This window comes from Diorhabda carinulata, chromosome 6 (assembly GCF_026250575.1).
Source record: "Diorhabda carinulata isolate Delta chromosome 6, icDioCari1.1, whole genome shotgun sequence".
NCBI classification, from domain to species: Eukaryota; Metazoa; Arthropoda; class Insecta; order Coleoptera; family Chrysomelidae; genus Diorhabda; species Diorhabda carinulata.
Genome location: NC_079465.1, coordinates 22,452,216 through 22,467,954, shown reverse-complemented (window position 1 = coordinate 22,467,954; position 15,739 = coordinate 22,452,216). Strand labels below are relative to the sequence as shown.

At 33.6% G+C, this 15,739-nt stretch overlaps 1 protein-coding gene across 2 annotated transcripts in view; it reads left to right on the top strand.

The window, feature by feature from the left end:
* Positions 1 to 84: 84 nt before the first annotated feature.
* LOC130894826 (pikachurin) overlaps positions 85 to 15,739 on the top strand; it is a 31,720-nt gene continuing 16,065 nt past the window's right edge. Inside the window, exons 1-3 of one of the 2 annotated variants that reach the window (XM_057801829.1) lie at positions 85 to 522; positions 12,790 to 12,906; positions 13,532 to 13,933. In XM_057801829.1, coding sequence (XP_057657812.1) covers positions 405 to 522; positions 12,790 to 12,906; positions 13,532 to 13,933 — 637 coding nt within the window. In that variant the 5' untranslated portion in view covers positions 85 to 404. Of the gene's footprint in view, positions 523 to 11,810; positions 11,982 to 12,789; positions 12,907 to 13,531; positions 13,934 to 15,739 lie in introns of those variants that run through there. The other variant, XM_057801830.1, reaches the window with a different exon arrangement.

The following is a 15,739-nucleotide window of genomic DNA, read 5'->3' as shown; positions in this document are numbered from 1 at the left end:
TTCGACTACGAGATGGCGCGGTTTTGTCAATAATGGCGTGTTTGAAGTTTTATTTCGTGCACCCTTCGATGATGGCGCTACTTTCAATTCGATCGTTTTTCCCCACAAGTTATTGAACCGCCGCGAAAGCCGAATATAGTATTACAACCTTCCATAGTTGACAGAAGGGCATTTAAAATCCAATACGTAGAAGAATGCGTGTATAATCGAGAGCGATTTTTCCGCTTATTATGAGCGAAAAATAAACTCATGGTGTATTCAACAGTTGATGACTGCATCAATAATTTGTTGTAATTTGTGTGACAGTGGTGGTGATGTGCTAGTAAATCGTTTTAAGGGTCTCTAGGGCCTAGTACGATACGAGGGTCGGCATTTATCATGCAGGCCCTTTGAAGTGTTCGGACATGGGGTGTATAAGGGGCTCGGGGGCCCTCGTCGGGCTCGTGGGGTTGCTGTTGATCGTCAAATGCGATGGAGGTGAAGCTGAACCCGAGAAATTGCAATTTGAAGCCGCTTTCCAAGGTACGTTTTCAATTTTTTCGTTTTGAAAATAACAAACGAACGAGACAAAACCATTTGAGTGTATTAATTTGATTTTTTTTTGTAATGTCGCGATAAAAAGTATCAATAAATTTCACAACATAAATCGATATTTCGTATACAAGGTGTGTATCGAAAAATTTGTTGTTAACGACGTTATTTTCCCGGAAATCTACAAGGTGATCAAACAAACATACTTTAATATATGAACACACTATATATACACGTAATTATGTTAAATTAGTCTCTACGAGATGTTTCGTGTCTATCACAATCTTAAACACGGATTTTTTAAATATTTCGACACAAATTTTGTGGCAAATATAACATATCTACGAAAAAAATCACGTGAATGGCGACTAAATGCATCCATATTCTCCGGGAGCGAGCTTTTGATCAGCATTAAGAGTATTAGAACTTTTAAAACAAAAAGAATCGTTAAAACGTTACATTGAACCAAGAAATTTCAGTATAATATTTCATTAGGTTTCACTCGGTTTTTTTGTTTTTTCACGTAAAAATGAAATTATATCTAACTATAATCTACTTTTATCTATGAGAGAGTACTAAAACATTTTTAAATGTAGTACAAAAACTAATACAATTTTCTGTCTTTCGTAACCGCGAGCTGTATAATAGAAAACGGCTTGAACTGGCCAAAAACTTTGTGTATTTATTTCAATTTCAAGATTCTCTATTTTCCTAAATATACTTTTTTAATTTTTTCCATATAGTAAGGAGTTTTGGCTAAATTGCAGCTTGCAAAGTGCAGTGTGAACTTTCAAGTGTGATTAAGTGAAAATTAGAATGTTCGTGGTCTAATTTGTAAAAAAAATGTTCAACATTCTACTAAAGAAATGCATTACAAATGCTTCATCATTTTATTACTCTCTCATAAATCAAGGTAGACTATAGATATGAACAAAATAAGGTCAGTTTGTGAAGATTTATATAAGAAATTAATCCGAAAATATGCGATTTTTCTCTTTCTTTTGAAGATACCCTGTCGTTTTTTAATAAGAAATCCGGGCTCTGGAACATCCCTAATTAACTTTTGTCTCATCTATCTTACACTGTAATCTACTTTCTTAAGAGATTTATAAACCCTCAAAAATAAGTTAACGAAAGTGAAATGATGCGTTAAGAATCGGGATATCCGAGGCGTCAGTCGGCGTTATGCTACAGCCACGTAAACATTCTCCAACGGAGAATGAGTTGTGTGTATGGGGAAAACTTCATGAGCGATGATGTTGTGCGAGAATGGTGTCGAAAGTTACAAGAAAGAAGCGTTCAGAATCGAGATATTCATTTACGTTAATATTAGATACGAGGACCGTTTTTTTTTCAACCTCCAATCGCTTCGGCAGACGCTACGCGGGCAGAAAACAATGTAAGCGAGTGCGAAGCTTTCGCACTACACACTCCGCCCTTATTGATACCCAAGCGTCAGTCGGCGTTATACTACAGCCACGTAAACATGCCCGCCATCGGAGAATGAGTCGCGTGTATGGGGAAAACTTCATGAGGGATGATGGAGTGTGTAAATGGTGTGGAAAGTTACAAGAAAGAAGCGTTCAGAATCGAGATATTCATTTACGTTAATATTAGATACGAGGACCGTTTTTTTCAACCTCCGATCGCTCCGTGCAAACGCTACGCGGGCAGAAAGCCCCGTAAACAACTGCGAAGTTCTCGCACTATACACTCCACCATTATTGACACCCAAGCGTCAGTCGGCGTTATGCTATAGCCACGTAAAAATGTCCGCAATCCGAGAATGAGTCGTCTGTATGCGGATCACAATCATTTGACGTTCGTAAATTTAAAAGATGGTTCTCTAAGTTAAATTTTGATCTCTTCGAGTCATATCGATCATCCGAACATGGGAAAATTACATGCTAAAGACATAAATGGAAGCTAATTAATGTCAGACAATTGAGATACTCTCAAACAACTTTGGTCGACCATCCAAGAAGATGTTTGGGTTCCTCAGACCCCAACCTGGTGAAAGAAGTCAATAGGGCAAGATGATTAGGCTACTGAAGGAAACCTTTGAGCAGCTGGTAGAGGAATTCTGTGAAGCGGGACTCACCATTAACGATTCCAAAACAAAATACATGGTATGTTAAAGAACGGAAGACATAAGTTCAAAAATGAATACCGGGGATCATTAGTGACTGAAAATAGTGACAATTTGATGACAAAAAGAGGAGGAACGAAAGATTACGCCGAATATATGGACCAGAGCGTGTGGCGCTCTATGAAGACCCTAGCAAGTGAAGAAGTCAATAAGGCAAGCTTCAGATGGTTAGGCTATGCCGGTGACTGCGCAAACGATGATGTGGTGGTTTCACACATGAAAATTTTCATTTTAAATATATGATTGAAAGTTTTCCAACGTGAGTTATCATATTCTTCAACAATTTATTTCGATACGTAATAAAATATTGCAATTTTAAATGTTATATGTGACTAGAATCGAATATTACGTGTTCCTATGACTTAATTTATTAATTTCTTGTTTAGCTTTTTATATTTATAATAAAATAAGGTATTTAAAGCAAAATTGAAGTTATTTATACATTTTTAATATCGAAATTTGAATATTTAATATCTTTGAGATAAAAACTTACCCATTGAAGTGGAAAGGGCAACTCCAACTAAACCATGAACCCATTTGGTATGGTACACGTATCAAATCACTCGCGAATCGTTCCGAATTATTTCCAATCGCGGTTGCTTTTACCACATTCATCACTTACATTAACTCATACATTATATAACTTTCTCTATGATACAAACTTGGAAATGTACTACGTTAACCCCCAAGTCGAGTATCTGTGTTTATAGAGTAACTAATTTCCCGTAATAATCGATTTAAATTAATTATTACGAAGAAAATAGAATAACTTGGCAGCCTTGTCCTTGTAGGTCAAGAAAATCTCCAAGAGAATGCTTCTACATTTCGTTTAAGTTGAAAAATATGAAAAATTATATTAATGAAGCTTAAATTTGAAAAGTGACGTGGAGATTTTCGAAAACTACGAGTCTTTATCGTCCCCAGAGAAAGATACGTAATCAGATTCAGCGTTTCAAACAGACATTCGATAATAATGGAAAGGGAATCATTGAAGTTCAAAATTGACATACAAAACAAATATAATGCGGTGTTACCAAATCACAATATAACGGTTGTCGATCAAAATAATCATTAATTTAACAAAAATATGATAATTTTTGATAAAAAAGAGAGGTATTATTTGTTAAATCAAGATTAATCAAATAATTTTGTTATTATTTCTACGGGGATTACCATGTATAGTCAAAAGTTGTCTAGACAGAATATTTTGATTTAGTGTTTAATCGCTGATTTTATTTGTTTTTTTTTATATATATATTTATATATTTTTGATTAATTTTTATAGTCCAAATCCAAATCCAAATTCCCAAGCAATTTTATTCGATAGAAAGCAATAAAAATAAGATCTTCATAAATCGTAATGTAATCTAATAAAAAAAACCAGCGACGAACGTTTACTGGTTTAAGACGTGTCAAAGTGACAGAAATTCATGAAACTACCATTTACGAAAGTTGTTACTCAAGTTTTGAAATATGGCATTAAAACGAAAAATATGAATAATTCTTGATATACCCTCGTAAAATGATTTTTGTTTTGTTTACCTATATCAATTGCAGAACGAAAAATGTAAGTAATACTACCCTCGTGGTAACAAAAACATTTATAACTCATACCAACAATCACCTACCTTTTTAGGCATACCGCTTTGTTCGCGAAAAAACGTACACTAACACTACACAATTAAAAATAATTGACACAATGTTTTTTTGTAACTTAAATTTAGCAAGAGATCTGAATTCAAAATTTCTTCTCAAAGTAATTTATTTCAGAATTTCTTAAGGGTGTTTTCAATACAAATGGATCACACTGTATAACAAACATTTTTATAATTGACAATTGACACATTGCGTTGTCGAAGGTACTAATTTATTTTAGAAAATGTTTATCTTTCGATAATATTCCATAACTAGTTTGAAAATATGAAGAAAAAAAAAACAGAAGAAAGTTCTGTCAAGCTTTAAAGAATACTAAAAATCTAACAAACCGTATTTATTAAAATTTATAATAAATTATTACCCTAATGAATTTGATCAGTGACGCCATTGCTACGCTAGACAGTTTACTATCGTTCCAAGAAGGCGTCGTAATTTAACTTTATTTTAAATCTTCTATAATTGACTTTGACAATTGAATAATTGTAAATTAATAACAAAATATGTTTATAAATATTCTATTACCAAACTTAAGTATTTAAACAACGTTAATTTCCAATATTCGACAACGTCTACAATGATTTTATAAATTTGTTATTATGGAATATAAAAGAATCTTGTAGTGAATTAATAGGAAATGTAGTTTATACTTTTTTAAAAAAGTATATGTTTTACTAAACAATTGAATATTAGATGTATTTACCTGTAATTTCAAATAAACATAATTTGAATAACCCGCTTAGCAACAAAACACCAGACACTTTCACTCACTAACTAGACTGACAATACTGAATTAAGAGCGTGTCATAACGTTAATCGGAAATGCGTCCGGTGCGATTTGATTGGTCATTGGGAATTTTGAGGTTTCCAAGAATTTATATATTATATATAATACTAGGTGAATAGAAAAGTAAACTGTAGAATGTTTATTAATTTATTTGATATACAGAGTGGTGTAAATTACAAGTTACTTTTTACACTTATTTAGCTATTTGTAACAAGAACGATGAAAGAACTTCGTACCATATTTATTTGTGGGAATCGATATTTTGAAATGAGATTTTATTGAAAATTAATGATGATTTTTTCAATTTTGAAAATAATTAATTAGATAAACAGCAAAATAATGTTATAAAATCATTGGTATAATAAGAATATTTTAAAAAAGAAGTTTCTATTTATTTCAAGATGGATACGCAAAAGCACGTCATCAGCACGTAACAGGACCGTACTTTATTATTTTTATTACGTAAAAATTGTAAAATAATTTGTATAATTAAACTTTGAGAAGAAAAATAACTCCAAACATCATTTATTTATGTTGCTTAGGGTTATAGTTTTTGAAATATGAGGCTTCAAAGCTGTTCACTTATTAATGGAAAACAAATTGTCGTTAAAAAATCCAATGAGACTGAAATAATTTACAGATTGAGCTCAAATTTTGTAGAAATATTTTTAAAGGATGTTTATATTATGAAAAAAATCAGGATGTTGCTTAAGTTCATCATTTATGAAATACAAGGTCTCAAAGTCTCACCTGATCTGCATCCCTACCATTATTTCTGTTCCCAAATTTTACAAAACGTCTCGGAGAAAAAAATTTTGGGCAAATGAAACGATGATTGCAGAGAAAAATGCTTGCTTTACTTGAAATTATTCACGTGACAGAGCAATATGGAAAAAGTTAATCCCAAGGGGGTAAAAAATTTCAATGGGGCGAAGATGTCGAGTTGAGTTAATTTATATTCAACCAGATGTTATTGTTTTAATAAAAAATATATTATGAACATACAGGTACAGAAATGTAAAGGAAATTAACACATACAGAAACTATTACCTTATAATAATTAGCTAAAAAATCCTCTATCTAGTAAAGTTAAAAATCATCTGATCTCATTTCATTTTATATACAATTAAACATCAAATTATTATAGTCTGGCCCTTATGAAAAAATAAAAAGTCGCCCTCTGATCCTACTGAAGCGCATTTGAAGGAAAGTTTCCGTTTTGTGAGCAGAGGGTAAGTTTAACACCCCCGCCATGGAAGATTAACCCGGATTAGATATTCAACACGAGATGGAACCGATGAGACCGAGTATGTACATTGGTTGTAAAAGAGATTTTCAGATATTGCCGCCATTATTACCTACACATTTGACACGAAAAAAATACAATTTTCACTTTTTAAAAAAGACTTTTCGCATACGGTCACTTTATACGTTGATTTTACGAGTGAATCTTCATAATCTCCAGTAAAACGTAACTCACGTAATCAACTTTATTGCTAGGTTGGGTTTTAGTTTAGAAAAATCGACTAGGTTGAATAATTTTAATGAATAGTAGTTATTTCCAAGTTGCAGATCTCTTCCGTTTCCATGGCTTGCTCGTAGAATCTGTAGTCGTCGTCCTATGCCATGTCCATCGTTTCTGGGTGGTAATTGACGTGGCAGTGACCTGTCAGAAAACCGTCCACCAGTTTAATGTCTTTTCGGATCATGAAGAGAATTTCTTCAGTTTATAGAGACTCCAACTGATTCTGTAGCCACTCCTTCAATTTATCCAGACACCAACTGATTCTGTAACCATTCCTATGGTTTATCCAGCCTTCATTTGATTCTATAGCCATTCCTTCAGTTTATCCAGTCTCCGACTCATTCTGTAGCTATTCCTTCAGTTTATCCAGACTCCAACTGATTCTATAGCCGTTTCTTCATTTTATCCAGACTCCAACTAATTCTATAGCCGTTTCTTCAGTTTATCTAGACTCCATCTGATTCTATAGCCATTCCTTCAGTTTATCCAGACTCCAACTGACTCTGTAGCCATTCCTTCAGTTTATCCAGACTCCAACTGACTCTGTAGCCATTCCTTCAGTTTGTAATTGATCTCGTAGGGTTCTGGTCAAAGGTATGGAGTCGTTGCACCTTTTATGGATTACATTTTGTCCCAGAAATGCCCAGTCCAGCTCCATGCATCTGTGTACCATAAGGATAAGGGCTCCGTAGGATTTAGAGCTTCGTATCTTTGTCCAACATGCATTTGGACTATTGGTATTTTAAAGATAGTGATGTAAATCCACTACAGATTGGATAAAACCATATTGAGTTGGGACTTTCGTTCAATCAGTGCTGATTTCGCGTACACAGATTTTGCTTGTGTGACAATATTGATAAGATAATACGACAGGTTTGTGTGAGATGGATGAATAGATAAATTTTGAAATGAACTTAATTCTGATTTCGGATCGAATGGAATTAGAAACTCCGTGATGCAATTTTCAAGTAATATCCGTTATGTTCGTTAATCGGGAAATTGGCATTTACAAAGGTTTCCAGAATTAGATTTATGTCGATCGAATTCAGTTTGGACTTTGAACAAAACCATAGAAATTTTGATATTATAACAAAAGTTCGGATTTGAAATTAAATGGGTTCAATTCTACTCGGAGATTGCGTTTCAGGGAATATCTACAATATGGGATGTTGACTAAATAACTAATTTTCAAAAAAGTGGAAACTTTCGCAATTTCCGTTTTGATATGTATGTAGATACTGTAGTATCATTTACACTGTGACCCAAAGAATTCATTACATTCCCCTTTTTTATTGCGATACTGTATTTATAGTTGATTCATCAATCCCATTCCTTTTAAAAAATCTATAATGTGGGATAGCTTCAATTCTTCTTCGTCTTCGAAAGTCTAGCGTCTTCAGGTGTTTATTCAGCAGATCTTCCTCCCAGAAAAGATTTTGCCTGTCTCAGTTCCTGGAGGGTAATCCAATAATTGGTTTTGCTCCTATCCAATTGACAATTCGCTTTCTGAAAAAGAAACTTCTAAAGACAACTGACAGTTTGTTTTTAATCAAGAGAGTCTCTGAAGGTAATTGACGGTTAGCTTTTGAGCAATACAGTCTCTGAAGACAACTGATAGTTTGTTTTTAATCAAAAGAGTCTCTGAAAGCAATTGACGGTTAGTTTCTGAACAGTAGAGTCTCTGAAAGCAATTGACAGTTTGTTTTTGATTAAGTTAGTCTCTCAAGAAAATTGACGTTTAGTTTTTGAACAATACAGTCTCTGAAGGCAAATAACATTTTGTTTTTAAATAAGACAGTCTCTGAAGGCAATTGAGAGTTTGTTTTTTGATAAGACAGTCTCTGAAGGCAATTGACAATTTACTCTCAGAAAAGGCAGCTTCTGAAAACAACTGACAGTTTGTATTTAACCAAGAGAGTCTCTGAAAGCAATTGACAGTTTGTTTTTGATTAAGTCAGTCTCTCAAGAAAATTGACGTTTAGTTTTTGAACAATACAGTCTCTGAAGGCAAATAACATTTTGTTTTTGAATAATACAGTCTCTGATGGCAATTGACGGTTAGTTTTTGAACAATACAGTCTCTGAAGGCAAATGACATTTTATTTTTGAATAAGACAGTCTCTGAAGGCAATTGACAGTTTTTATTTAACCAAGAGAGTCTCAGAAGACAATTGACGGTTAGTTTTTGAACAATACAGTCTCTGAAGGTAATTGACGGTTAGTTTTTGAACAATACAGTCTCTGAAGGCAATTGACAGATTGTTTTTGATTAAGTCAGTCTCTCAAGGAAATTGACGATTAGTTTTTGAACAATACAGTCTCTGAAGGCAATTGACAATTTACTCTCAGAAAAGGTAGATTCTGAAAACAACTGATAGTTTGTATTTTACCAAGCGTGTCTCAGAAGGCAATTGACGGTTAGTTTTTAAACAACACAGTCTCTGAAGGCAATTGACGGTTAGTTTTTGAACAATACAGTCTCTGAAGGCAATTGACAGATTGTTTTTGAACAATACAGTCTCTGAAGGCAATTGACAATTTACTCTCAGAAAAGGCAGCTTCTGAAAACAACTGATAGTTTGTATTTAACCAAGCGTGTCTCAGAAGGCAATTGACGGTTAGTTTTTAAACAATACAGTCTCTGAAGGCAATTGACGGTTAGTTTTTGAACAATACAGTCTCTGAAGGCAATTGACAGATTGTTTTTGATTAAGTCAGTCTCTCAAGGAAATTGACGATTAGTTTTTGAACAATACAGTCTCTGAAGGCAATTGACAATTTACTCTCAGAAAAGGCAGCTTCTGAAAACAACTGATAGTTTGTATTTAACCAAGCGTGTCTCAGAAGGCAATTGGCGGTTAGTTTTTAAACAATACAGGCTCTGAAGGCAATTGACGGTTAGTTTTTGAACAATACAGTCTCTGAAGGCAAATGACATTTTATTTTTGAATAAGACAGTCTCTGAAGGCAATTGACAGTTTGTTTTTTGATAAGACAGTCTCTGAAGGCAATTGGCAATTTACTCTCAGAAAAGTCAGCTTCTGAAAACAACTGATAGTTTGTATTTAGCCAAGCGTGTCTCTGAAGGCAATTGACGGTTAGTTTTTGAACAATACAGTCTCTGAAGGCAAATGACATTTTATTTTTGAATAAGACAGTCTCTGAAAACAACTGATAGTTTGTATTTAGCCAAGCGTGTCTCTGAAGGCAATTGACGGTTAGTTTTTGAACAATACAGTCTCTGAAGGCAAATGACATTTTATTTTTGAATAAGACAGTCTCTGAAGGCAATTGACGATTTGTTTTTGAACAATACAGTCTCTGAAGGCAAATGACATTTTATTTTTGAATAAGGCAGTCTCTGAAGGCAATTGACGATTTGTTTTTGAACAATACAGTCTCTGAAGGCAAATGACATTTTGTTTTTGAATAAGACAGTCTCTGAAGGCAATTGACGGTTTGTTTTCGCACAATACATACATATTGTTCACAGTTTTTTTGTATCACACTAATGTAAATAAATTATTTGACTATAAATTAGTTTCTCTTTAATATCAATTACTTCTACTCATACTCATTAATGTTTGACTACTTTTTCTTGTTACTTTTTGATAAAACGACGTTCACCAGTAGGAAGCGGAAGCTTCTTGGGGAGAAGGTCTATGGGGATGGATGTGATTTAAACAAGATGAGACTAGAACTACATAAAATTGCTTTAACGGGGATAGTTTGCCGTTTGGGTTTTCGTATTCCAAGAAATCAGAGTCAGTCTCTCTAGAGATAAATATCATTATTATAATTAAGTTTTTAAAACATCATCACTTGAAACTGAATGTGATTAATGAAATTCTGAACAATGACCTACTTGGTAAGCATTTTATAGTTTTAACGGTTCTTTGTTTTGTGTTTTGTTATTCAAATTCTAGTCATTAATTAAGCCCGTTTGGCTTGTCACTAACACTGCAATGTTGACATCGTTTTGTTTTCAACTATTGAAAGCTGATTAAAAAACTATAAAATTAAACTTATATTGGATACAATGTTTTTAAAACTATTTTAGAATCTTTATAAATGTATTTAGAACTCGAAATAACAGATTTTCGCTTGAGAAAGAATGTTGCGATCTTCTGAAAGCGACAGTTCTACTTTACAATCGAAAATCACATCATTTTTCCCATCATCTTATCTTTTTCATAATTAAACCGTCATCTGTAGCTACAGACAGGTCCCTGTATAATAAACAAACGAACCTGTATAATAAACTTTACTCTATATAATGATCCATCTCGAACCTATGTAAAGAATAAACACGACCCTGTATAATGAACAAAAAACCCTGGGTAATAAACAAACACTGTGAATAACGAACAAACACTACCCTGTATACTAATCAAACTCAATCTCATATAATTGATAACCACGAGCATGATTAATAAGGAAACAACACCTTGTATAAAGATCAAACTTTTTAGAGGCTTTAGATTGTTCTTTACAAAAGCAAACTGTCATCTGTCGTCAAAAACAAACTGTCAGTTGTCTTTTACAAAAAGCTGTCATTTGTCTTTAGATATTGTCTTTTCTGAAACTGTTAGTTGTGTTCAGAAACTGTATTTTTCAAAAACAAACCGTCGTTTGTTTTCACAAACTGCCTTTTTCAATAACAAACTGTCAATTGTCTATTGAAACTATATTTGACAAAAAGAAGCTGTCATTTGTCTTCTGAAAATGTCTTTTACGAAAAAAAATCTGCTTTTATCTTCAAAATCTGTCAGTTGTTTTCAGGGTATTCTCCAAAAACAAACTGTCAATTGCCTTCAGAGACTGTATTGTTCAAAAATAAACTGTCAATTGCCTTCAGAGACTTTCTCGTTTAGAAGAAAACTGTCAATTGCCTTCGGAGACTGTCTTGCTAGAAAACAAACTGTCGGTAGCCTTCAGAGACTGTATTGTTCAAAAATAAACTGTCAATTGCCTTCAGAGATTGTCTTGTTTAAAAACAAACTGTCAGTAGCCTTCAGAAACTATCAGTAATCTTCAGAGACTGTTTTGATTGAAAACAAACTGTCAGTTGTCTTCAGAGAATCTCTTGCTTAGAAAGAAACTGTCAGTTGTCAATTGTCAGAGACTTTCTGATTTTGAAACTGTCATTTATCTTTCACAAAAACAAAATGTCAAGTGTCTTTGAAGACTGACTTTTATTACAAAAGCAAACTGTTCGTCACTGCGGTCAGCCTGTACATACATTTTCGAATATTTTTACAACAAAAACCCGATGCATGAATCGCAATTTAGCGGACGCAAATCACGCAAAAAAGTTGGTGTACATGTAAATTCGGGTAAACGTGATTTGAATTCTACATCAATTTCGTTGAACATCCAATTTGGCAAATGTCCGAACCGGGGCTCTTAATGTCACCAAGAGATAATTACATTAACCTCTCCATCAAATTAACTACGTTATGACATCGTTCGTACGATATATATTGTCGAAAACTCTCTCAGAATTTACTTTATGCAAACCGTTTCAAATTTCTCACCTACCTTATAAAAAGTAGACAGATTTAATTTGATTCTAATTCAATTTCATTCTAATATTGAAGAAGACTTTAATGAAACATTATCTGAAATAAATAACTTCAAATAAAAGAGAGGACATTACCTTTCCTTTACAATTGGGCGATCTAAGAAAATGGTTGATCTACGTCAAAATGGCGGTCGTGTGTACTTGTGTAAGATTTTCTTGAGTTTTTTTGATAACTAGAGTTGTTTTGTATTGTTTTATGTTGTTAATAGGACTCCTTCGATACTTTTTAGATCTGTTCCAGTTGAAATAATACAGCTGAAACTGTAACTGTTGCCTTAATGTTTAAAAACAACAAAAAATCTATGTTTTTCGGAAAGAAATTTCGTACTTCTTCAAGAAGCAACTCTTTACGAATCCATTTCTCAATAAAACTGATAATAATAAGGCCTAAAAACCAACAAATAACTTCACGAACCACACCGGAACTTTTGTTTACACCACGACGGTAATTTTTTAAATAAGCATCAGCTGATTTTGACAACTCTATCTATCTCTCTGTATTCTATTCTGTTTGGATCACCACGACATCTCATTAAACAATGAAAAACCTTCTGTTTCAGGACGATGCGACGAAAACAGTCCTTGCCAGCAACTTTGTTATGAATTACACGATGGAATGTATGAATGCGACTGTAGAGAAGGATTTATATTAAGAGAAGATGGTTATAGCTGTTATGGTAAGTTTAAAACTTTCACAGCGATTTATTTGCATTGATTTTATGAAAATATTCCACTATAAACTCAAAGTAGCTCTATTCTTACTTGGAGGAGCTGAAAAGTAAGCTCAAAATGGCATCTGCTTATTCTCTAATCTCTGGTCAACTCTAGGTTACATAAAAATCTTCTGTATTGAAACCGAGCTCCAAATGTGGGAGCAATTCTCTAGAGATAGACGAAATTAGGCCTTGGAAGCTGTTACGGAGTATTTAGCTGCCTTGGAGGGCCAAAACCTGAACCGTATTACCAGTCTTCTTTAAAAAACAGAAGCTCTCAGTTCATTCTAGAATTGGTGATGGTGATCTGTCGTTTCCTACAGATTTAGGTAGATTTGGGGCTTCTGAAGTGAACAGGTGACAAGATGCATCCTTGTGAAACACCAACGTTGATCTGAAACCTTTCTGAGGATGGTTTCTTCTTCGAGGAAACTAATAATCTGACTAATCCTCAAGCTCTTGTCTTAGGTTTTCAGTTTGAAGCACTTGTTGTTAAGAGACACTTCTTACAGGGTTTAGCGAATTATTTTCTACTTTTTATAGTTCCTTAAGTAAGATTAAACATATATGATAATTAAATTATTTCTAGAAATAAATTCAACCGCTTTACCGCCTTCCATAGAAGATCTAAGATATAGCAATGCCATAAAAGACATCCTGTATCAAAAGGACGCAGTAATAGATGTAGTTGAATTTTCACCAAAGAATATGACAGACACTAATGAAATTTCTAAATCGCCATCTGAAAAAATTAATTTCACGACACAAGGGCCTTGTTTAGAACAGAAAATGACATCGGAAAGTTCAACGGCGTCCAAATCGACGAAACCCGTAACGCCACCTCCAACGGATAACGTATCGGTAACGGCATCGACGGTTAAAGCTTGTTCTTTAGATTGCGGTCCTGGAGGAGGATGCAGTTTAGAAAATTTAGATGATTCACCGATGTGTCTTTGTCCTCTTGGACGTGGTGGTGATAGATGCGATGTTGGTAAGTCACTTCTACATGAGAAAATTTACAATCACTATTTAAACGATCTTTATTGATTATTTGTCTTCAGAGACTGTTTTTTCCAAAAACAAATTGTCATTTGTCTCTAGAGACTGTTTTTTCACAAAAACGAACTATCAGTTGTCTCTAGGGACTGTTTTTACCAAAAACAAACTGTCAGTTGTCTTATATGAGAAAAAACAAACCGTCAGTTGTATTCATAAACTGTGAAAATAAACTGTGAGTTATCTTCTGAGGTTAATTGCTCAAAAAAGAACTGTCACTTGTCTCTAGAGACTGTTTTTTCCAAAAACAAATTGTCATTTATCTCTAGAGACTGTTTTTTCCAAGAACAAATTGTCATTTATCTCTAGAGACTGTTTTTTCCAAGAACGAACTGTCAGTTGTCTCTAGAGACTGTTTTTACCAACAACAAACTGTCAGTTATCTTTAAGATTGTTTTATACGAGAAAAAATCGTCATTTGTTTTCAGAGACTGTCTTTTCCAAAAACAAACCATCAGTTTTATTCATAAACTGTGGAAATAAACTGTTAGTTATCTTCAGAGGCTGTCTTGCTCAAAAGCAAACTGTCATTTGTCTCTAGAGAATGTGTTTTCCAAATACACAGTTGTCTTCAGGCTTAAGATTACAAGAAAATATTGATCACAGTTCTATTTTTCGCGTTTCTTTTTCTAGTTCTCCAAGTTCTAATGAAACGCACCTTGGTTTAAGTTCAAAAACGAACCGTTATTTGTCTTCAAGAAGTGTGAAAAGTCAACTGTTAGTTTTCTTCAGATACTATCTGTCATTCGTCTTTAAAGATTGTCTCTAGAGACTGTTTTTTCCAAAAACAAAGTGTCAGTTGTCTTCAGATTCTAACTGTCCCATAATAATTCAAAATGACAAATTTTGGCTCTATTTTGAATCAGTTTATATAGTATCATAAATCAAAAGTAGTCCTACAACATATTTTCATTCCAAAATCCCTGATGACGAGATTTGAGATGTTTGTCTGCAGCTCTATTAATGGAGCCATGTCTGTTTGGTTTTCCACTACCATAAGGCTCAATTCATACAAGTTTGAGTTTTGACATCGCTGGGAAAAGTATGTGTAGCTAAAAAGATGAAAATATCTCACATTAATTAATTACTTGACCGTAATTTCAGTCCCAGACGATGAATACATAAGAATTCGAAAGCTGGGAAATATATTAGAGTTAGTACACTTGACACCGTTGCAACCTCGCGTCAAAATATTGAATAATGATTCGATTTTGACTCAACTTTCAACCTGACTAATCAATAATATTAAAAGAACTGTCAATACTTGTCAATAATCCATAGATTATGAGTCTAATCAGTTTTTTAATAAAAGCGAAAATCGGGTTTAATTCGGAATCTAATAAAAAGCTTTATACCCGAGCAAGACATTCATATGCCTAAAATTGTAAATCAATACTCGTTTCTTTCGACCGAGAAAAAATGAAAAATCGAACCCGATATTTATAAAAGGATTAAATAAGCATTTTTCTCACGTTTCTCGTATATTGGAAACCTCAAGTTGAGGAAAGTTAATGGCCCAATAATACGCTCAATATAAAAAGAATGTAGAAGGCGGACCGGTTATTGCCTGTCTTAATAAATAACCTAAACAACTTAATGCCAAGAAAACAATATAAAGGGCGATTTTGAAAAAGGTGACATCGTCCACTAGAATAGGTACAAAACAGTAGTTTCCATCAGCTCAATAGTTGTCAAAATGACGTCAGGATAACAAAAAGCGAGTGACATATGATATTAATTC